Source organism: Psammomys obesus, unplaced genomic scaffold, assembly GCF_907164565.1.
Source record: "Psammomys obesus unplaced genomic scaffold, mPsaObe1.curated_primary_1811, whole genome shotgun sequence".
NCBI classification, from domain to species: domain Eukaryota; kingdom Metazoa; phylum Chordata; class Mammalia; order Rodentia; family Muridae; genus Psammomys; species Psammomys obesus.
Window position 1 is genome coordinate 1,401,594 of NW_026594216.1, and position 22,675 is coordinate 1,424,268.

The window sequence follows — 22,675 nt, forward strand, 5'->3', positions numbered from 1 at the left end:
ACTCATGTGCTCTTTGTTAGGTTCTTAACCCCATAAATATGGTTTCATGTTTATGTTAAAAACAAAACAAAACAAAAAACTCCAGCTAAACGAAAAAACAGCCATTCTGGATGTGGGCCCTGATGCGTAATGTCATTAGGGAGCCAGCAGTACATCCCATCCCATTATCGCCTGGCCCAGCTTCTCCAAGCAGCCTGGCTGCAAATGGCTTTCTTCTGGGGGGTGCGGGGAGGGCACAGCCCTATCTGCCCTCCAGTTGGAGGAGAGATTTTATCTTTAATTGACAACTGGCCGCCTGCCACCACCCTGCCTCTGCTGCTGGCCCAGGCTCATGGCTGGTTTTTCATGCCACTTCAGGAATAGGCTTCCCCTTGTTTCTTCCTTCCCCAGAGCCCTGCGGTCCTCACCCTGCCATTCTGTACTGCCCTAGACAGCTCTTGTCCTTTCCTGAGCGTGTTTGAACATGAAGAAATCTTCAGAAAAAAAAAAAAAAAGCCTGAGCAGAAGGCAAAAGTGAGGAGGAAGCTAGCATTTATTGTAGAACTCCTGTCTCCTGCATGCTGTGTGCAGACACCTGACCTGGGCCAGGCTCATACGCCATCTTTTGGATACACCATCATTTTGCAGCAACAAAAACAAATTTGAGGAGTTGCCCCCGAGTTATCTAGCAAGTAAGTGGCAGATCAAGACTAAACAGGGGCTCCTATGACTTTTTCTGCTTAGACAGAGTGAAGAGTAAGATGAAAAAGCAACTAGACCTGGCTATGTGATTTGTAGAGCCCAGTACAAATGAAACCACAGATCTTGTCAAAAGATTAGAAACTCTACCACGATGATAGGTGAGCCCTAAACCCAGCATGGGGGCTCCTCTGATTGGCTGAAGGCCTGTGCATCCATAAAGCCAGCCTTTCTTATGCTCCTATGTGGGAGTGAAAGATATAGTGAGAGTCACCAGTATACCAGAATTTTCCACTTCCCTAGCCCATGTACCCAAAGCGTCTTTATTCTCCATCCCTAAGAGGCTCTTGGTTGTACCACCAGTCCTGTGTTGGCCCCAGTCCACAGGCCATCATGCAGTCGTTGCAATGGCCTCCCGAGGGCCTTGGCCCACTTAGACTAATGCAGCTGCAGGGACAAGGAGGCCCCTGTACAAACAAGCAGTGGACATCCAGTGCACACAGTGGACATCCCTACACAAGGAAGACTTAGTCCATGCCATGGTGGCTCCAGGTGGCAGTAGCAGGTAATCTGCACACTTCCCAGCAGCTCGGGGTTTTAGGGTTATGTTCTTTGCTGCCTTGGGCAGGTCACTTTTGAGTATTTACTGCTAGCTGTTAAATGCAGGAGCTGAGCCACAGGGAGAGTCCTGGCGGGGACTCAGTTAGGCTCAGGTGTGCTCGCATTCCGTAGACTCAGGTGGTAGCTTGGTTGGAACTCAGGGAGGTGTCCTCTCTCTCCCCCCCCCCCGAACCCCAGATCCACAGTCAGAAAAGAGAGGCGAGGCAGATGCTCGCACAGGAGCAGTACGACACTCAGATGTTTTTATTGGTGCTTGGGCACAGCATGACAGTTGAGGGCATGCAGACAGGGCACAGTGGGCCCAGCCTAAGCATGCCTCAGACACACACAAGGGGACAGTTTTAGAAAAGGACTGACCAATACCAAGGCGGGGTGGGATGGGGAGCAGGAAGGGCCGAGGGAGGGGCAGAGGCCAAGGCTGAAGGGATCACCTGGCCTCTGCTATTGCACAAGTACAGTATTGCAACTGGTTTCCTCTCGCCCAAGGTGTCCCCTTCTCAGACCCCTGAGCCCAGTGGGCAAACAGATCCCCTTCCATCTGCCCAGCAGCATCTTTGAAAACAAATGGACAAAGGAGACACACACCAAAGAAATTAAACTCCCCTCTGTCAAGGACACAGAAGGAGTGCTGGAAGGAGTGACAGAGGGCTGCAGAAGAACCCCTGAAAGTGACCCCACAAATCGGGGTGTGGGGTGGGAGGTAGAACCCCAATCTGGGGTGGGGTTGGGCTAGTGAAGTGATGACCCTGGAGGGCAATCTTGCCTTCAGCAGACTTCAAAAAGACCACCTGCTGGCAGGGGAAACACCCCCAAGGGAGAGCAGCCTGGGACCACCCAACGGAGGGGCAGGTCCCAGGTGCACTTTTCCTGGGACATTTCATACAACAAGGTCAGAAGAAACAATCCGTGAAGGAAGAGGGTAGGGGAAACAGGGTGGGAAGAGAGGACTGGGGAGACACAGCCTAACGATGAAGACAGACCACCAGTAGAGTACGCGCACTACACACAAGAGTATATAGTATGTATGAATATAGATACTATATGTGCATATATGTCTCTTCAATGTACAGTAGAACAGAGTGTCAGACCCAGATGGCTCTGGGCCCCGAGAGTCACGTGAGAGGTTTTTTTTTTTTTTTCCACCAGTTCTGTGCAAACAAGGATTTCTGAGTCTTTCCCAGCAAAAGATTCGTGCCTGGGTTCCAGAGTTTCCCTAAGGCTCTGGCTTTTTGTCTGTCTGCCTGTCTTTCTCACGTTGCTGCCGCTTTAAGAGAGGGTGAGGACTTCAGCGTGGGCATAGTTGGACGAGAGGGCGTCTTGGCAGGTCTCTGTGTTTAAAGAGCACAGGTGTGAGACACTGGGACGCACGCTTTCGGTTCAACATTGCCTTCTGGGGGGTGTAAAGAGTTCAGCAAAAGAAAGGGAGAAACAAAGAATGAGATGTTAGAAGGAAGCCAGCCAGCTGCTGACCCACAGGCTGTGGGCTAAGGAACAGCCAAGAGCAGAGCTGGAAGGCATGGGGAACCCAGGGCCAAGAGGCAAGGAAGAGCTGGGGTGATTCAGGAGTGGGGTGAGCCCTTTATCTCTCCTCTGCCAACCCACCTTCAGGCAGAAGAGACCCAGGTAACGGTGAAGCTTGGGTAACCGTTTCCAACACCTACAACCTTCTCAAGTCTTCAGAGTTCTAATGCAGCAGGGTGAGGAACCATGGCAAACCCCATAGAGCCTAGCAGGGAGGTAGTGGGGAAAATTCCTGATGTGGACTATGGCTCATGGCCTGTCACTCCAGCTGTTCCCTACCCAATTTGTGCTCTACCCCAAACAGCTCCATCTGCCCTCACCTCCATGGACAATTCCACTATCCCAAGGATCCAGTGAAGCTGTCCTTAGAATATGGAGCCATGTCACACCCAGCCACTGACCTCAAAATGAAAGGTAGAGTCCTGAGGCATTGTGGGTGGTGGTGGAGGGCACACAGCCTCAGAAAAGCAGGCTGGCACAGAGCATCTTACTAAGAAACCCAAGCCCCCAGAAAATCCACAGCCTCAGCTTCTGAGGCTTGGGTCTTTTTTCCTATTTCCAAGTGGCAGTACTGGCTAAACAGCTAGGGAGACAGGGCTAACAGTGTGGCAGAAGTTTCCGCCTCCCACATTGATTACTATAGTTATTAGGTTTGTGGTTAAAGGTAGGAACATCGTTTGGCATTCAAATCTCACAGCTTCTGCTATGGGGTTCCCTGACATGTTAAAATCTTTTATTTTTCTTTGATATAAATATGTTCACGTCTCAGAATGACCTGTTGCCATCTCCTGAAGACTGTGGCCCCAATGGCCCCCTTAAACACTACCCCTTATCTTTCTAGTGTTCTGGGCCTCCGAGTACTCTCCCTGAGAAAACCACAAGAGTGTGAGACTCTTCAGAGTGCCATTTCTGAGGATAGGACAGAGCTACCCTTTGTCCTGTATTCCTAACATCGATCTGTCTGTGTATATTCAGAAATACTCAGCCATTGGTCCCTACTCACAAGGAAAAGGGGAGTGGCCTCCAGCCACTAGATCCTAAGCCACCAGATCCCCTATAAGCCACTAGATCCTAAGATGAGGTGGGGAGGCTTTTGTTAATGGTTTCTACACTCTCCCCTTGTGTGGTCCTCTGAGAGTTGGGGAGAGTCTTTTTAGGAGTCTTATGCTGGAATTTAACCGACACAACTCACCAGAGTTTGGGCAGGAGCTTCCGAGGGAGACTGACCAGAGCCTTGCTCTCTTAGATGCTTTGTGAAGGGCAGTCCTGGTGGCCATAGGTGCTTCCTGGAGCTCTGGCCAGAACTCAGCAGCCCCTCTAATTCCTGTTGGCCTAGCTGTAGCTGAACAGCATCCTTCCCACTGGTGGCACCTCACAGTCACCCCTCTTAGAAAACGGCTGTGAAGCTAACTCTAGGGTTGTCAGTAGTCCTGGCACAGACTGGAAGGTAAGCCTAGTAGTTGGTTCCTGGGCTGCCTGCTTCCTCTTTAAGAAGGGGCCTGCCCCCAGCTACAGGGCCAAGTTTCTAAAAGCCAAAGCAATAGGACCATTCCCAAGTCCCATCCAAGGAAAAGCTAACTCTGCCTTTAGAGTCTGGATGGGAGCGACTTTCTCCTAGAGAAGGATATCCGAGGCCTGCATAGGCCTGAGACCTGTATAGTCAACTAACTGCCCTCAGGGCAGAGGCTCTGTAAATGATAGATTCATTCTTTCCCAGAACTCTGGGCAAACCCAAAAGTCCTAAGGTAGCTGAGGGTAGATAACCCACCTATTTCTTCCACTCACTGGGGCCTGTTGAGCAAGGGGATTGGAGCAGGGTGGGGGTGGGGGTTGTTTAGGAGCCCATCCCTCCAACAAAGCACTAGGGGCTTCAGCCTGGCAGATGCACTGTGTCGCCCAGGGACATCTGTGGCCCCCACAGGGGTGCTGTGAGCATGCCCATCCCCGTAGGAGGGAAGAGGGGAGGAGGCGGTGGGTGCCGTGGAAACTTGGGCTCCTGACAACTTGAGGGCTGCCACAGAAATAGCTACCTTGGCTCTCCGAACCAGAACGGCAAGTCAGAGAAAAATAGCTGTGGTACCCGTGCTAAACTGGACACCTGGCTCATCATGTCTCTGTCAGACCACAGTCTCCTGGTGCCAGGAGCCCTGCTGGATGGGGCTGAACCTACCACGAGGAAGCTGAGTTCAGACTCAGCATCTTACCCTGATGCACAGACTTCCTTATCCCTGCCACCTTTCCGTGTCTCCTCATCTCACCTCTCAGAAGACAGCTCATCCTGAAAGCAAGTAGCTTCAGGTCCTATCTAGAGCACAGATCAGCTGGAGTGTTTCAGGGCCTGCTCTAACAGACCTTTTCAGAGGGCCATCTAGTCTTTGCTCAGTGCTCGTCACATCCTTTGCACTCCGAGACCCCTGGAAACAATCTTGTATTTATGCCTGGGCCACCTTTTGAGTCCCTTGGTCCTAGCCTCCTGCCAGGTCCCTAAAGCGATCTCACCAGATCTCTTGATTACCCTGTAGGGAGCAAATATGGACCTTCCTTAGTCACTCCCTTTTCAAAGTTGCATAATCTGACTCTAAAATTGCCAGGCACGTGGCTCAGCTGCTGTCAGGTCAATTCCCATCAGGTGAAACAGGAAATGGCATGGCTGAGGCTTTTGTTCTTTAGCCCTGGGCTGAGGAAGGGGCTTCTTAGGAGCAGGTGGGGCTGGTGGCAGGTGTGGGTAGGATAGCTTCTGTCTCCTTACTTCCCCTCAGCCGTCCCTGAGCAAGGTGTACCCCTCCTCACCCAATGACTCACAAACCTGTTGTGCCCCCAGGCTCGTTAGGTAAATGAATACACTTAATTATAGAAATTAGATGAGTCTCCGGTTCTGGCAGGAATACAGAGCAGAGGCTGGGTGGGAGTGGCAGGTGACTCAGAGGCAGGGCTGGGAATCTGAGGGAGCGGGAGAGGGAGCAAACTGTCGCGGAAGCAGAGGAAGCAGTATGGAGAGAGATGCCGCAGCGCGGGGCACAGATGGGCTGCTGGGTGGGCCGCTGGGTGTTACCCGATGAATCTGGGCACAGGCCCCAGGGAGAAGGGCCTCCCAGCACCTAGACACCCTGCCCAGGGCTTGCACCAAGCCCGGGGCCTGGATTCTAGGAGCTCCCACCTGCACCCCATGTCACAGCTGGAAAACACAAGGTCCTGCTCCCAGGGCAGCTCTAGCTACAGGTGCTGCTGTTCCAAGGAGTCAGATGCTCTTTATAGCAGCAGAGATGCCCTGTGAGACAGCCTTTACCTGCTGATCTTGGTATGGGTTGGCTAGACAGACAGATAGACAGACAGACAAGCTTTTTGGTTACTGGGTAAAGACCATAAAGAATGCAAATGAAATTTCTGTGATTAAAATACAAATATAAGTATGACTCAAAGGCAAAGCTTAGTACTTTGAGATACTCAATGTACCACACCCTGGTTTGGAGGATCCTGAGCTGCAGGCAAAACCCAGAGACCCAGGTCCTGAGTGTACCAGCCCCTGTGGTTTAGGAGACTGGATATGAGAAAGGAGCCCTGTAAAAATCTCCCGCTTGCACCCAGGTTCCATGGCTGGACTTTTGGAGGAGCCAGGTACTGTGTAGAGCAGGCTCAGAGACTCGAATTCTCCATCCTGACTGAAGTTCCCTTCTGTTGTTCTCTCAGACCTCAGGAGGGAGAGGGGCTAGGGTGGCATGTAAAAATGCCTGCTTGGATGTGTGTCAGTGTCAGAGCTGAGGAAGGCTGTGGGTGTAGCTAAGAACCTGAGTGGCCCGGTGGGGGGCTGGTGAGAGGGTGGAAGGGGTGCGAGAGCAGGAGCTTTCTCGGAGGGTAGGGCGAGCTGTACCGCGATGCCAGTGGAGACAGCCCCAGACTGGTTCCAGCTGCTCCAGCTATGTTGTTTAGACTCCGGGACTTTTCACAGCCTTGGTGAAGAAAAGGCACATGGGTCAAAGGGGGGCATCTCCTCACCAAGGGAGCTCCATGGAGTCCATGCTACTTCAAGAGACTCTGTGGGGTAGGTGACCTGAGACTGGGGTGAAGGGAGTGGCTCCCTGACGCTCCCTGTCATAGACTCCTGGGCTCCTGAGGGCAGACCATATGACCTGTGTCCTGTCCTGTTCTCAGGTCTCTATTCCCCTCTAGCTCTGTCCAGCTTCCCACAGCTTCCAGCAAGTACCTTCCCCGGTGAACACCTGTATCACAGGCTCTCCTGGCTCATTGGGAACTACTCCTTAGTGATGGGGTCAGTTTGATGGCTGGAAGAGGCCGGGGCTCACCGCTTCCTTGTCGTGGGTCTAGATGAGTGCAGATGGGTGTGGCTTGGGGAAAGTTGTTAGGTGCTCACTGGGAGTTTGGTGATATTAATTGCCACACTTGCTTAGCAGGCCCTGTTTCCCAGCAACCCACCTGTTCCCTCTGGAAGGTCACTCTAATTGGCTGAGCTACATGCTTGTTGCCAAGAAGCAGTGTGGAGGCATCTTGGAAATAGAGCAGATGGGCCCCAAAGGCACCCCAGGGAGGCAAAGTGGAGGGATGCAGGCTCTTCTGCATGGTGCCTGTACACGTTGGAGCATCTGCCCTCGGGACTCTCCTAACTTGCACTCTCATGGTCTCTTCCACAACGCTACTCGCACCAAGCACCTCACAGCACAAGAAGGGAGGCTGGGGTGCTCATCCCTCAGCTCTGTGTTCTGAAGTCCTCCACTGGAGTGGGGGATACATTTTACACTGTTGTTTAGCAGGCTGCAGCCCGAGCGAGGCTCTTTAGGTGTAAAAGAGGATGCAGTGGCATTCCTGCATTCTTGAGGTACAAGGGAGAAAGGCACAAGGTACAAGGGAGTCTGGAGCACAGGAGTGACAGGAGAGCATATGAGCTCTGAGTATTCTCTGCCTATAGCCATTTGGCTGGGGCCTCTGGGCCATCTCCTTCCAGGTGCCAGTCTGCTGCTCCCGTGGCTGTTACCCAGTAAGACATGTGCTCAGCAAAGCTGGATACCCACCTTTCAGAGCTTATCAAATCTGGATGCCTAGAAATCACATGGGAAAGTGCCCCAGGGGGTCTGCCTGGACTGGGTAGCTAGGAGCCATCTTTAGGGTTCAGAGGCATCAGAGGCTATTCCCGTAGCAACCACTACCCTTGTCAGACTCATAACCAGTTTCAGTGTGGGACTTGGGACTGAAGAGTGGAAAACCTCACTCGTTAAGAAGTGGCCAGAGAGAGAACTTGGGGGTGGTGTTTGTTTAGGAAGAATCACAGCTTCTCCTGGAAATAGGGTGTTAGGGGAGGTGCTGACACAGGACAGGCAAGGTCACGGGAGAGCAGAAGACAGGGAGGACAAGGTTCTAATCTTGAGCCTTCTAGTGCCCAGCCATCATTGGCCCCTCTCACCCTAATGGTTTCTGCTTTCCTCTCTCCTTTAAGGCAAAAATCCCTAGCTGCACAGCTCAGCTTCAGCTCTGTCCCTGCCGTGTGCTGGGAGCCTGGTGATAGAATTCCAGCCTCCCTTGACAGGTAGGAAGGGGCTGCTCTATTAACTTTCAGATCATTCCTCTGAGAGGCCTACTCTTCCTGCTCACCCATTGCTAGCCACCCCTGGCTCTTTCCCATGACCATCATACCCCAGCAATTGGCAGATATGGGTCCGTCCATCTTGGGATCCAGGCCCCCGGTGAAGAACTGGAGAGACAGGAAGGCTCTCTGAAGACCTGGGACCTGGAATCCCTGAGTCTGTTTCTTTGGGGAAGCTTTGGCAGTGTTTAGGAGGCCTAGGGAAGCTGGCTGGGTATGACCCTGTGGGCTAGGCCTAAAGGCAGCTGCAAGATCAGAGTAGGGGAGATGAAAGAGTGTCCTCTAATATGTCTAGAACTGCTCTCTTGGGTGGGTACCTTGGAGGGAGACGCTTCATAGACTCATAGTGAATGCTAGAGGCCTTTCTAATGCAAAGGCTGGTAACTTAGGATACCCATTCTAAAAGCGAGGACGCACCCAAGGCAGAGGAGATGGTGGCCATGGGCTCAGGGGAGGAGGAGACCTCAAGCTCTGTGGGAAGGGCTGGGGAGACTCGGTTCTGTGGGGACTCCCCACCTGCCCAGCCCAGGGAGCCATACCTTTTCGGACACTGCCATCAGCGCAGGCATAGTCCCCAGCACTGAGCAGGAAGCAGGCAGCTGCCTTCTTGTTTCTGTCTCTTGTGCCTGAGCGTCTCAGGGCCCGACGCTCCTCAGGGGTGGGGGCCGAGGCCAGGGGCTGGGTGAGGCCAGCTCCTTCCTCATCAGACAGCACCGCATTAGCATCACCATTCTGCTTAGAGTCTGGAGGGGACAGAGAGAAAGGAAGCTAAGATGATTGCTGGGGCCTTCCTAAAGGAGTAGCTACCTGGGGCCTTCTCAGATCCCAGGTCCAGGAAGCAAAGGTAGGCTAGCTGTGCTTGGTCTGAAGGCTTTTCTCTCAGTTTTGGCCTAGCGCCTCCCCTGGGGGCTAGAGCACAGCACAGACACCCTACAGCAGCAGTAATTCCCAAATGGGCTTGTGAGGCTGTCCCAGGGGATCATCCCCGGCAGACACAGATTCTCATTTCCCCTCGGGTCTGGCTCAGGTAGGCTCTTGATGAATCTGCATTCCTCAGGGAACACCTGGATAGCAGGGATAATGGGTGGTGGCCAGACATACTCAGTAGTGTCTCTGGCTTTCTCCCTGCACCACTAACGGCTGTTATTCTGTTCCTCGGTACCCAGGCCATGCTGAAGAGCTTGGCATAGGGCTCTCTTTTGTCTGGGAAGACAGAGGGAAGAAGCTCTATTTCAACTCTCCCCTGTGAGAGAGCGACACAGCTACTACGGTCCCTGATTGTATGTGGTGGGGTCACCTGGCCTGAAGCCAGTGGCTCTGGCATTGGCCATTCAAGACCTCAGAGTGGCCAGTCAAGCAGGATAAGGGCCTCAGAGTGCTGTGCACATCTAGGGGCTACCTAAGGTTCTCTGCATTTGGACACGAGGATCCTCTCTGAGTTCTGATTGGACCTCAGACCACATCTTAGATTCCTAACAGGATCAGGAAGGGGCACTGCTGTCATAGGGAACAGAAGGAAGCTTCTCTATTAAGGTCTCTATCAAGGAAGATCTAGACCCCAGTAAATCCCAGAGAGCAACTAGCGCCAGCAGGGTGATGGGGACATACCAAGAGGTCACAGGTAAGTCTCAACTCAGGAACCATGTCTGGAGAACGAGTCCCACTTCTAGGGTTAACCAGGACTGCTGCCTTGGTAGCCTGACACCCAGTCACCCTCCAGACCTGACCTACCACCTGCCCAGTTGAATCTGATAGTGCTTCCCCTGCCTTCTGGCCTCCTCCCCTGTTGCTGGGGACTATGCTGGTTTCCCTTCGTGTTTCCTGAGTGGCCTTTCCATGGAAGGACAGAATTTGATGCCCAGTCTTACTCCTTTCAAGACACAGACACCAGTTCCTTCCACTTTGCCTCTTTTCCAAGACCCTGGACTACTTCTTCCTCGGTTCCCCTCTAGCCATGTCAAACCATGAGCCCAGGACTCACTCCAGCTTTAGCTGAACAGAAGGCAGCCTCCCACTGCTGTTACGTTATCACATCTATTAGGCCAAGAGACAGCAGACGTGATTGTTGGGAAAGGAGTGACTCATGTGTCGATGCACCTTGGAGGAACAGCTGCCCTGCTCTCTGCCTAATCATATCAGCACTGGCATTTGTTCTAGTTTCTCAAAGTGTGCCATGTCCACCTCTCACTTGGGTCTTATCGGAGTAGGGCAGAATATCAGTATGTCCTTCCCATTGATATGCCATGCCCACAGGGGAAGGGACTGGCCTCTTGGAACAAAGCAAGGGAGGACCCAAGAAGGGACTGGAAACCAGTCCTTCTCACACACCCTCATAGCCTGCACTGGCTGTGTAACTCACTCCACAGATGCTGATGTTCCCAACATCACTAAGCCATGGGACACGTCGTTGGCCTTCGTACTTTGCCCTCCCAGGGGCTCATCTTCCACACAGTGAAGCTGCGACCCGATACAGCGCAGACCCAAATTTCAAGTGTGAAGGGAACTCCCTTGACCGCACAGAGGGGGGAAGGGGTCCTCTGCCTACACCCTACTCACCTGCCCGTTTCCTCTCAACCATACCCTCTTCCCGGGCAGGGGGGCTGGTGTCACTGTAGGTGCTGTCCCGGGGTGAAGTCTCCTCAGACTTGCAGTAAATGGGTGACTCAAGCTGGGCTGGCCGTGGTACATGCTTCTTTCGCTTTTTGGGCAGCTTCTGCTTGGCCATAGCCAGGGAGTAGTACATACCAAAGTTGTTGACGATGACAGGCACAGGCATGGCAATGGTTAGCACACCAGCCAGTGCACACAGCGCCCCCACCAGCATTCCTGACCACGTCTTAGGGTACATGTCCCCATAGCCAAGGGTTGTCATGGTGACCACAGCCCACCAGAAGCCAATGGGGATGTTCTTGAAGTCGGTATGGTCGTTGCCCCGTGGGTCAGATGGCCTGGCCCCAATTCGCTCAGCGTAATAGATCATGGTGGCAAAGATGAGCACGCCCAGGGCCAGGAAGATGATAAGCAACAGGAACTCATTGGTGCTGGCCCGGAGCGTGTGGCCCAGGACACGCAGCCCCACAAAGTGGCGTGTGAGCTTGAAGATCCGCAGGATGCGCACAAAACGCACCACACGTAGGAAACCCAGCACATCTCGAGCTGCCTTGGAAGACAGGCCACTCAACCCCACCTCCAGGTAGAAGGGTAAGATGGCCACAAAGTCGATGATGTTGAGCAGGTTCTTGATGAAGTCTAGCGTGTCGGGGCAGCACACAATGCGGACCAGGAACTCCAGGGTGAACCACATCACGCACACGCCCTCGATGTAGGTGAGAATGGGCTCTGTTTCTACCTCCCGCCGGAAGCGCACACTGGTGATATTCCCCACCCGGTGGATCTCCGTCACATTGCGGTCAATGTTGAAGGCCTCGTGGGTCTCCAGGCAGAAGGTGGTAATGGAGACCAGGATGAAGAAGAGAGAGGCAAAGGCTACCACCTGTGGGCCAGGAGAATAGGGGGTAGCCGTCAGGTCAGTGACAGTTGGCCTCATTGGGAACAGTGACCTCCACTAGCCCATTGCTAGTCAAGGGGTAGGATTAACGTAGAGATGGAAGAAGATCTCTATGCATTGATGCTCTAGAGCACTGCTTCTCAACCTGTGGGTCTTGACACAGAGGTCAGATATCAGATATCCTGTGTGTTAGATATTTATTTTTCATTACAGTAGCAAAATCACAGTTGTAGAAATGAAGTGATTCTATGGTTGGGGTCACCACGACATGAGGAAGTGTGTTAAGGGGTCCCTGCGTTAGGAAGATTGAGAACCACTGCTTTAGGGCAATGCTTCCTAAGCTTTGCCCAGCCACTCCGAAGACAGAGGCTGCTTTCCTACAGAAACCACAAATCAGGGCACCATAGCCGCCTGGCCCTGCGTACCACAGCGCTGCCCAATTCATGTTTTAAGCCTCTCTCTCTCTCTCTCTCTCTCTCTCTCTCTCTCTCTCTGCTTTTCTAGACAGGGTTTCTCTGTGTAGCCTTGGCTGTCCTAGACTCACTTTGTAGACCAGGCTGGCCTCAAACTCACAGAGATCTGTCTGCCTCTTCCTCCCAGAGTGCAAGGGTTACAGGGGTGTGGTGTGGAGACAAACTTGTTAAAAAAACAAAAACTGTCCAAGTGTGGTTGACTTGGGAGGTTTAGGGAAGGCTCTGTACTCCCCTTTTCTCACAAGCTCCCAGGTGAAATGCCCACACACCACAGCTGCAATAATCAGGCTCTTATAGTGTGGGGGGGGGCTAAACCAGAAGCCCCAGGTGCATGGAAACAGGTTAGAACTGCAAATCCCAGCACACAAACCCAATGAATGAGAAACTCGGAGGGGACAGAGCCCAACAAGTGCTCTACTAAACTATGCAGTTTCCTAAATGCTGATACACACTCAAGGTAAAGGTCCATCCCTTTAAGGGATGTCCAGAGACAAGGGCTGTAGGGAATAACCTTTTTTCTGCCAACTGTGCCCCCATTAAAATGACCTACCTCCACGACCCCACCTACCACCCAGAGCCACCTTCTGCCTAGGTGGTAAATCCAGGAAAGAAGACAAACATGGGCTATGACAAGAGTTGGGGGGATGGTTCACAGAACAACCAATGTCTTTCTTCCTACAAACTAATGTTAGCCAGGACACTGAGCTCCAAAGTCAAATAATCTGTACTTATAAACGGTGGTATCTGATCCAACCAGCCATGGGGCGCTCAGCTAGAATGATGGCAGCAGCGTTTGGCAGAAGAATGGCTGGCCTCAGTGTCATTATGAATGGGGATGAGATTCGCGTGTAATAACACCAATTACAGAGCCTTCATCTGTTATTCATGCCATGCCATTCAGCACTGTCAAGGCCCTCCACTGCTCCTGCTTGGTGAATGGGGTTCACCTTCTCCCTCGGGTGGAGGACTGAATCTACACGGGGGGGCTGAGGGAAGTCTATGACCACATAATATTTGACAACCCCCTGCCTGTCCCTCCAATTTCTACCTGGCCTTATCTTATCCCCGTGCAGTGAGCACTCAGATCTGCCTGTCGGGGTTTTCCTCCTGGCGTGCCTACACTGAAAGGGAGGAAGAACTGCAGGAGATGAAAAACGAGGGGGAGGGGTATGGTAAACTAGGCAAGAAACCAAATCCCCGGACCTTCTGGGATAGAAGTAAGTCAAGAAAGGAATTTTGAACACAAAATTCACTATCTATTCTCCTCCTCGAACTATTAGGCACCCTGTATGTGTCACTGCCTTCAGTCTTCTTAGTGACATAGAAGGCATATTTACTCTTCCCGCTTCATATAGGAAGAACCAAGGATTAGAGAGGTTGTATGACTGTTTGGGAGCCATACTGCCCAGACTGGGTAAGAACCATATATGAACCAAAAAGCATGTGGTCTATACATCCCCTTTACACCATACCGTCTTTACTGTCCCCTGGGCAGAGTCGCTTCCAGTCCCAGGAATGTAGGCTCGATTTATTGAGCCTGTCCCATCAGTCCCCTGAAGGCTGCTATTTCAGCATGAGGAGGTACCTTTCATGGAACAGATCTCCCACCATACACTATGACATCACTTACTTTACACTTAAGTTTGGAGGGACTGATCATAAGTAGCAAGGAAGGAGTACATTGGGGAGGAGGGTTCATAGACCACAGACATTTCCCTTACTTTAAAGCTCTTTCTGGAGCACCTGCTACCTACTTCTCAGGAAAGTAAATTTCAAGTGCTTTGACTGGCCGTGGCCGTTCAACTATGAGCTGCTGACAGCATCTGCCTGTGGCTATGGCAATGTTGTGGAATGTTGGTCCTGGCTCCACCCTGTGCTCCAAGAAGCAGAAGGAAGTGAGGGGTGGGGAGAACACTTCCTGTAGGAGGCATGAAAGCCCAAGCACACCTGCCTCCCCCCCCCCCTCTTTCTGTCTCTCTCTCTCTTTCTCTCTCTGAGGGACTCTTAGCCAGCAGAGTCAGTCCACCTGGGAGCCTGGGCATGAGGTTAATTAGTGATGTGGAAAAACAAGGTCAGGAAGAGCTGCCAAGGGGCTGAGCCCAGGGAGCACCATGGGAGCAACCTTCACCACTGTCTTCATTCTTCATCTGCCTCTGCCACAGGTACTTACAGCAGGTACTTACCAGAACACCCTCATGCAGGCAGAAAACAACCCAATCCTGTAGTCATCTTGGGCTTTTTTTTTTTTTTTTTTTTTTTAGCACAGAGATATCTCACAAATTGCTATAAGGTTGCACAGGTCCTTTAGGACCTATAGTGACCTATAGTATTCCTTTCCTGTACAGTACTCTCAGGCAATTGTTTCCTTAAGTGGCTGGCTGGTGTAATTGGTGCTTTTTGCTAGGCCTCATCCTTGAGGGAGGGATATTGTTTCATTTCCCACAAGGCCCTTGACTCGGGCTGCCTAGGACAAAAGAGACCCCAAGACACAGCAGCTGCAGCAGTGGCATAGGCAAGGGGTCATTGCTTATGCGTAAACCTTAGTCCCCAAGTCAATCGTGCCTGAGCCTCCCTCTCATCAAGCCCTGCACCATTCCAGCCTGAGGGCAAAGCAGAGCTAAAGAGCCCTGGGCAGGGGTAGCTTCCGTGCCCTCCTCTCTTTGTGCACTGGGACAGTACAGGTACCCACGTCACAGTAGCACTGTAGGGTTAGTGAGCTTCAATACGGCGCGTGCTGAGATTCCATAAGATGGTGACCAAGCTGAGGTGGAAGTACTCTCTGAGGGACTCTCCCCGAGTCCTTGTCCACCCCCCCCACTTCCTGCCCACCCCCTACATCTAAAATCGACTGATCACCAAATCCTCAGAAGTTTGTACAAGTCAACACCCTTTCTGCTTTTGGAGACAAAGAAACCTGAGGGCTAGAAGTGATTTGTCCTGGATTCCATGCCTGAAGCTGTCTGCTCTCTCCTTGACATGAGGACATGGGCTCTGGATTCTAATGGAAGTCAAAACCACCCAAGCAGAAAATGGCTCGTGTGAACTGGCTGTGCCTGCTAGAGGAGGTAGGTAGGGCTCAGCAGCCTGAACAGGAGGCTCCCGACTGTCAGGGACAGACAGCACTCCTCCTACCAGCTCCCTGTTCTCCTGAGACCCCCATACACACTGGCCGCTATGGCCTTCAAGGGACCTGCCCATCTCTAAAGGCCCAAGCATTGCAACTATCAGCCAAATTACCAGTTTTTCCTACTAATCCCCTGTCTTTGAACAAATTAAAGATCACACTTCTGGGTTCAAATTAGGCTCTGTTACCAACTGCCTATGAGACCTCTGTGAATTTCTCAGCCTCAACTAGCCTTGGAATCATCATTTATAATGTGGAACCTGAACACCTCTACACCCACCCTGCTGGGAACAGCAGGAAAAATGTAGACAAACACTCCTGCCTTTTGGAGCTTCCCTCCTAGTGGAAAGAAACTGCTGACAGTTAAACAGACAACTTACATAGCATATCCAATGGTATGAGCATTATAAAGGAAAACAAAAGAGGCATGGAGTGGGAGAGCTAATTCAAACTGGATGGTCAGGTCAGATCACAGTGACAAGGTGAAATCCGAATGAAAACCTAACAGGAAAGCTGAGTTCCTGAGGCAGCAGGAACAATGGTGCAAAGGCCCCAGGATGCAGTCTTGGGGGAGGGGAGGGGTGGCAATGAGAGAAGAAGCTGCCTGATACAGTTGTGTTCAGAACTGAAAGAAATGATACTTGTGAACCTGAGCACAGAGCCTGGAGTGTCTGGCATCTGGCACTGGTGAGGAGAGAGGTGGCAGACTCTAGTCAATGGGAAGTGAATACAATCACTGGGGACTGGGGAGCCCAAGGAAGGAGGGCCAGGGAGACAGATGGACACATAAACATAAGGAGGCTCATACCCAAAACCTATATTAAGGAAGACGTGTAGGAGAAGGAAAAATTGAGAACACAGCCAGAGACACTGGCAGAGGAAGATCTGTGGAGATCAAGTGAGGGGCTGAGCCTCCTGGTAAAGCCAGATCTTTGTACCCAGGCAGTGCTGGATAGGGACTGGGGTGTCCTGGGATTAAAAGAAAGGAAGGAACAGAACCCGACAAGGAAGGCAGCTTTGAACAGCTCCTGCCCTCCCCCACCCGATGTGAGGCACACAGGAGGTCCTATCCTAGCTGAGGGCCACTCTTCCTTTCTACCCAACCTGGCTGTAAGCTAGCAACTAGAGCTGACCTTCACCTGTATTTACACTTGCCGAAAGGGCTTCACCAGCCTGCCCAGAATCTGTGAGTCCTCAACCAAATGGGATCTGATCCAGCTCAGGTAACTGTCAAAGAGCCCCTCTGTCAACATCCCATGCAGAACTGTCTTCCCTGGACAGACAATCCCATCCCTGACTGTGCATAGTTAGGCAATGTGTGTTTTTATAGCATGCCTCCTTTTAACCACTATGGAAGGAGATAAGTCACCATCCTACAAGGCCCACTCGGCTCAACTTTCTACTTCCTCCTAGAACCCCACCCCATTTAGAGGTGGGACTTGTCACTCGTCCTGGCCTATTGGACTTTATCTTTCATTACTACCACAGCTCTCATCACAATGCACCTAATATTACCGTTGCCATTTCTCGTCACCAATCTCTCTCTACTGCCAAGTATCCTACCTGCCCTAACTCTCCTCGGACCACTGTACTCTTCACATTTCTAGAACCCAAGCATGTAGCTTTCATGTAGTAAGTGCTGTCTTTGAGATGAGTAGAGCCAAGGTGACTGTTGCTTTTTCTCACAGGACTAGCAAGCTGTCAGAAGACGGATCATTAGCCACATGAATGGGCCTAGAGGTGACAAAGGTATGCCCTGGAGTACCTCCAGATAACAAGGAACCTAGCACCCCGACAGCTCTCTAGAGCAGGCCAAACCTACATACATCCTGACAGGACTCCTTGCTAAGAGAGGTGAGCACTTCATGGCCAAAAGGAAAATCCAGCGGAGAGCTGGGCTGGCATTTGTTTGTACCCAGGGGGTGGTGAGTGGCTGGTACTCAGCATTTAGGCTAACAATGTCCACGGTGGAGGTGGAGGATCAAGGAGGTAGCTCTTTCCGAAGCCCAGCTACCTAACTTTGCTCCTGCCTGCTCTTTCCTTAGATCTCCAAAATAGCCCAAGTTTAATTTCACTCCCTTCCCCCACTCCACAGTCCTACGAAAATGGTGACAAACAGAAACAACTCATCATCCAGAGACAAGATGCTCTTGAGGCAAATGCTGGTCTGTTCAGAATGAGAAAGAGAAACAACACTAGGAGGAAACTGGGAGGCTACTTGAGGCAGGATCAGCGGGGAGGCAAGCCTTTGGCTGCCTAGGATGGGCTGGCACTACCCTCCTGGGCTCGTATTTCATGTTCACCTTATCCTATTGCCCTAGCTCAGAGGGCAAAGCATCAGCAAATGCTGGTCCTCACTCTGAAGCCTATCCTGACTACTGTGGCTACCAACCATGTCAGACCTTCAGAGGGACACGAGTCTTGTCCCTCTGCCCCAAGTCTGGCCTCTTCTTCTTCTTCTTTTTTTTTTTTCCTATCAAAGTCATCTGGTGAAAAAGTGAGAGAGGTTAGGCCCAGGCATTTCTAGAAATGATAAGGAGTAAAGAAGAGGATAGGAGTGGAGTGGAGGAGGAGGCTCTCTAGTGAGAGCCACCCCAAGCCTTCCAGGGCTGGAACTATGGAGGCAGGAGTAGCAGCAGATATGGACTCATGAGACGTGGGTTTGGATTGTAGTGCTACTGGCTGTGCTCTCCAGAGAGGTGTCACTGTGACTCAGTGGTCTTATCTGTTCATTGAGGTGAATGATTCCTGCCTCTTCTGAGCCAGGGGAGACAGCAGAGCAAATGCCAGGCCAAGCTCCTAACAGACAACAGAGGCCTGAGAAAGAAGGACATTCATCTTTAGCTGTGCTCCTGAGGCAATGGGGATCCTGGGAATCCTGGGAATCCCATATTCCGAAGGGAAACATGGTAGGAAAAAAGATCTACCCAGGAACCTTAGCCAAAAGAGAAGGGCTGTGGCCCTGTCTTTATGCAGCTGAGTTAAATCCAGCTCTGCCTGGGACCTCTAAAGAACAGAGTAAGGAACCAAGGTAGCTCAGAGTCCCATTAGGTAGGCCTCTAGTCTACTCTCAGGAAGGAGCAAGTCAGGACTGTATAGACCAGCTTGTCCTCAGCTCAAGCCACAGAAGCAGCCTGACAACAGTGAAGGCTCCTGCCTAGGCTCCTACCTAGGAGCCTTCCTGAAAGGACCAACTGATGGCTGGGCCAGTAGCTAGGCAACAGGCTTTCTTAATTAGCTCAGTCCACTTTTGGCTTGTGTCTGGTTTGCTCCTGTCATAACATACTAGTCAAATGACTGGACTGTTGTATGTGAAAAGATGCCTCAAGGCCCAGAGCACAGCTCTTCCGCCCTCCCAGGGGACATCTTGAGTCTACCAACCCCTGGTGTTGCAAACTCCTTCTGGGGAAGGTGCAGCTGACTGGATGGTATGCAACAGTACAGCTCTCCTGTGGGGAACGGTTCTGCCAAGTTGGGGTCAATGGAGAAAACAAATGTAACTTCAGAGCTCTCTATATGCCACTGTCCCTCAGGTCTTAAAGAGTAACAGGGAAAGTGTCTCTTCTGGTGTTCCCTTGGACTTTTGAGTCCCATTGATTCCTGATGTTTATTCACAGAAGGAAAGAACCTCAGGACAATAAGCAGGCTGGGATGAGAAACGAGCTACTTCTTCATCCTGCAAATAGCCTCTTTCAGTGGGGAAAGCACATGGTAAAGCACAGGAGTAAAGGCTTAGGCATGAAGGCGCCCTGGCTTTGATTCAAAGCCCTGTACCAGCTCTGTTATCCCAGGCCAGTGCTCCCAGCTTCAATCCGTTAAGTGGGCACTGTTTCAAGTTCATTAGGAAGAATAGTGATTAACGTAATATCTTCATAGCAAAGTCCTGGAACAGGGTACTCAGTGAAGAGTTAGCATGATTATTTTTAATATAAACTGTGTATTCCTACTTGCATGTCCAGGAGCATCTCACAGTTGGTCTCTGCCTGTGTCCCTCAGCTGTGGGCAAGTCTTTTGGCACAAGTGCCAGCCAGAGTCCACAACACTATTGAGATCGGCACTAGTGATCTGAAGGTTGGAAACTAAGGTGGCTTTGGCAAGACTGTGAAATGAAACTGAACCCTGGTTCCCCTGCTTAAATAGAAGACATAACCCTCTACTTGATGGTAGAGCCTCTTGCAATTCCAGAGGGAAAAAACTAAGCAAAGGCCTCTGAGTGCTCAGAAATCGGGCCTAACAGCCACCTCTCCTCATTACTGCTTCCCTCACTTCTGCCTTCTTACCACACACCTCTGAAAAAGTCTCAATGACTTGTGCCTGTCTCTCTGTCCTCCTAAAGACAAGCTAAGGGCCAACACTGCCCAGGTGAATAGACTCACTCAAAGGTGTACTGGTCAGGGACATCATCTTGCCCCACCTTCTTAGCTGGTTTCAGGACTGTAAGGCCATAAACCAAAGCAGCTGGGGCAGACAGGGGTCTGGAAAGCAGCCTTACAGCAGCTACCTCAAGTCCCAGCCCTGCGTGAGACTTCTTGCTAAAGACCCTGGCTTGGTATTTATACCAGCCTCACTGGTCCCTGTAGCTGCTTTCTTCAACACCGTGTTCTCTAGGTTGCAGTGGGACTTTTTCTCCCATGACTAGAATGAGGAGCAGCCCATGGGGGGCGTTGAGGAGAGGTGGAGAGCAAGGCTCTGAGACTCATTAACACGACAACTTGGAATGCCAAAGGAGCCAAATCAATCCAGCGTCAGCTTCCAAAAGCCTACCTCAGACACAGCCAATCACACTGCTTTTCCTCCTTCCTTTTTTCCTTCTGGATGCTAGACAGATCCCAGCCAGGTGTTAGGCTAAGGCCGTGAGAGCACATTCCAGCCTCCAGGCTTTTCTATTTTTACAGTCTAAGGCCTTCTTCAGGGTCTTGGCTGCCCAGGGATGATGGAGTGAGTGGATAAACACATATCTTTCTAGCACCCTCTCCCACCTTCAAGACAGACAGTAGGTCTTGTCCAAATCAACCTGTTTCCCCTGTTCCCCATACATCCATTTCCAGTGTAACCTGAACCAAGGCTTTCTGGGAAGCCACTTAGTGCTGCAGCAGAAAGAAGAGGGCAGTGACAAATCCGGTACCACCACCAGGAAGCTTGTGGCTGGCCACTGTCCTGGGATCCTGAGGAGCCTAAAACAGCAGGCGTCTCCTGTCTACTTCTACACTCCACCTCGGCAGAGGCCAGGCTATGACAGAGGTACAGAAAGCCTTGAGACACAGCCTGCTCCCTGGAAGAAAGGTCCTCCATCAGGAAAGGAGGCCTGGGCTCTGGGCGTCTCTGCCTCTTAAGAGACTGGCGTTCTGGAAACTACGCCCCCTTTCTCTGAAATGGATAGCCGCCTGCCTGCACCTAGAGCTGCTGGCAAGATGGAAACAGGTTAAGCGTCCAACAATCCAAGATTTCCTTCATTGATCCTGCCTCACCTCTGCAAAAGGCCACATTTAAGCTCTCCAGGACTGTGGTCCCGTGGAGGGCAACTGTGCTGACCCAGAGAGGATCGACAAATGCCAAGTTGAAGGCATGCCACTCACTGAGGGGGCATGCGGCAGAGCAGACAGCTGGGGTTAGGTCCAAGTAAGTAAGTTAAGTGAATGCAATCTCCTGATGGAGCTTGCAGGACAGAAGGTGGTGGTGGTGGTGGGGTTATTCCCAAGGGCCCAGGCGGGACTTAGGAGGCAGGTAGAACAGTCTGCCAGGCACACCAGTCTCCTTCCACCCCATCTCCCAATCCTATCCACCAACACCAGCACCAAGAAACCCTTGGACGCTGTGGTGGGGAGACCCTGGCTTCTGCCACTCACCCTGGCCGCCCGGGATGAGTAGGGATCCTCGAAGAGCGCCCACATTCGGGGCTGCCAGCCACGGCAGCCCCCGGACCCAGCACCAGGGCCCGCGCCTCCCTCACTGGGGCCCAGGCGCTGCAAGGCCAACTCCCTTTCATCGTCGCCAGCATCGTCGCTGGGCCCTGCGCCACCCCCTCCCCCGTCCGGGCTCTCGAAGATGTCCAGTGCCTCCTCAGCATCGCGGTGCTGCCGGTAGGTCATCCAGCAGCAGGGTTCCACGTCAGTTTCATCGATACCCCAGAAGGTGAGCTCTTCCTCGAAGAGGGGCCCGCAGACGTCGGCGGGGCAGTGCAGCTTGCCGGTGCGGTAGTAGTTGAGCACATAGGCAAAAACACCCGGGTGCCGATCAAAGAAGAACTCGCAGCCCCCGCCGCCGCCGCCGCCGCCGCCGCCGCCGCTGCTGCCGCTGCTGCCCGCACCGCCGCCGCCATCCGAGTCCTGCCGACCCCCGCCGTCGGGATCCGCCAGCCAGGCAAGGCGGGTTCCCGGCAGGGTGCGCAGGGTGCTGCGGTAGGTCTCATGTCGCGTGCCGCCCACGTTGATGATGATCTTCTCCGACGCCTCGCCCTTGGCCATCTCCTCCTTCAGACATGTTTTGGACGGAGGCTTGTTCCCCGACTTGCGCCCGCGGTAGGAGGAGACACACACCGAGCTGATCATAAGAAGCGCTGCGGGGCTCCGGCTTGGGGCGGCCGCTGCCCTCCAAACACCCTTCCCAAGGAGGCAGCGTCAGAACGGGGAGGGGGGAGGAGACGAGGAGGAGGAGGAGGAGGAGGAGGTGGTGGTGGAGGAGGAGGCAGGAGGCTGTGGCTGCCCCTTCTGCGGTGTGACTCTGCCCCTGCCTACCCCCCTTCCCCCCCCCTCCCGGGGCGCGGAGCGGGAGCAGTTGGGTTTCTCTGGTGCACAGGTGGTTGGGATTCGGGCAGGCAGAAGCTAGGAGAGGCAGGAGGTGAAGATCGGGGTCGAGGACTCAAGCCAGGGGTCCCGGGTCCCAGGAGGTAGGGGCAAGCACAAGGATGCCCCGGGCCGGGGACACGCCCCCCAACCCCAGAAAGACAGAAGCGCACGGTCCCAGAGCACCGCGAGGGTCCGCGGCGCAAGCGCTCACACTCACACGGGCCACCTTTTGGCTCCTAGAACCACGGCGGCGAGCCCAAAGGCTGCTGGTTTGCTCCGGGAGGCGGCGGCGGCGGCGGCGGAGGCAGCGGCGTAACAGCAACAAGTCCTCGGAGAGGCTACCGGGGCCAGGCGGATGCTCTTACGGTAGCC

At 52.6% G+C, this 22,675-nt stretch overlaps 1 protein-coding gene across 4 annotated transcripts; it reads right to left on the minus strand.

The window, feature by feature from the left end:
* Positions 1-1,524: 1,524 nt before the first annotated feature.
* On the minus strand, positions 1,525-22,222 carry Kcnc4 (potassium voltage-gated channel subfamily C member 4). Of its 4 annotated transcripts, none has more exons than XM_055618129.1 (4): positions 21,365-22,220; positions 10,970-11,906; positions 8,953-9,156; positions 1,525-2,627 (listed from the first exon to the last, which is right to left on the minus strand). In XM_055618129.1, the coding sequence occupies exons 1-4, from the start codon at positions 22,064-22,066 to the stop codon at positions 2,566-2,568; spliced, it is 1,905 nt and encodes a 634-aa protein (XP_055474104.1). In that variant the 5' UTR covers positions 22,067-22,220; the 3' UTR covers positions 1,525-2,565. The 4 variants fall into 4 exon arrangements, with proteins under 4 accessions (XP_055474104.1, XP_055474101.1, XP_055474105.1 ...); XM_055618126.1 differs by having other exon boundaries at positions 2,557-6,767; positions 21,365-22,222; XM_055618130.1 differs by having other exon boundaries at positions 2,557-2,689.
* Between the last annotated feature and the right edge of the window lie 453 nt (positions 22,223-22,675).

Bases quoted from the DNA above. Each gene is read 5' to 3' on its own strand.
- Kcnc4 (XM_055618126.1), bottom strand. From the start codon at position 22,066: ATGATCAGCTCGGTGTGTGTCTCCTCCTACCGCGGGCGCAAGTCGGGG. The intron at 11,907-21,364 runs GTGAGTGGCAGA...CCTGGCCCACAG, and splicing joins ACTCATCCCGGGCGGCCAGG to GTGGTAGCCTTTGCCTCTCT. The intron at 6,768-8,952 runs GTATGGCTCCCT...TTCTTCACCAAG, and splicing joins TGATGGCAGTGTCCGAAAAG to GCTGTGAAAAGTCCCGGAGT.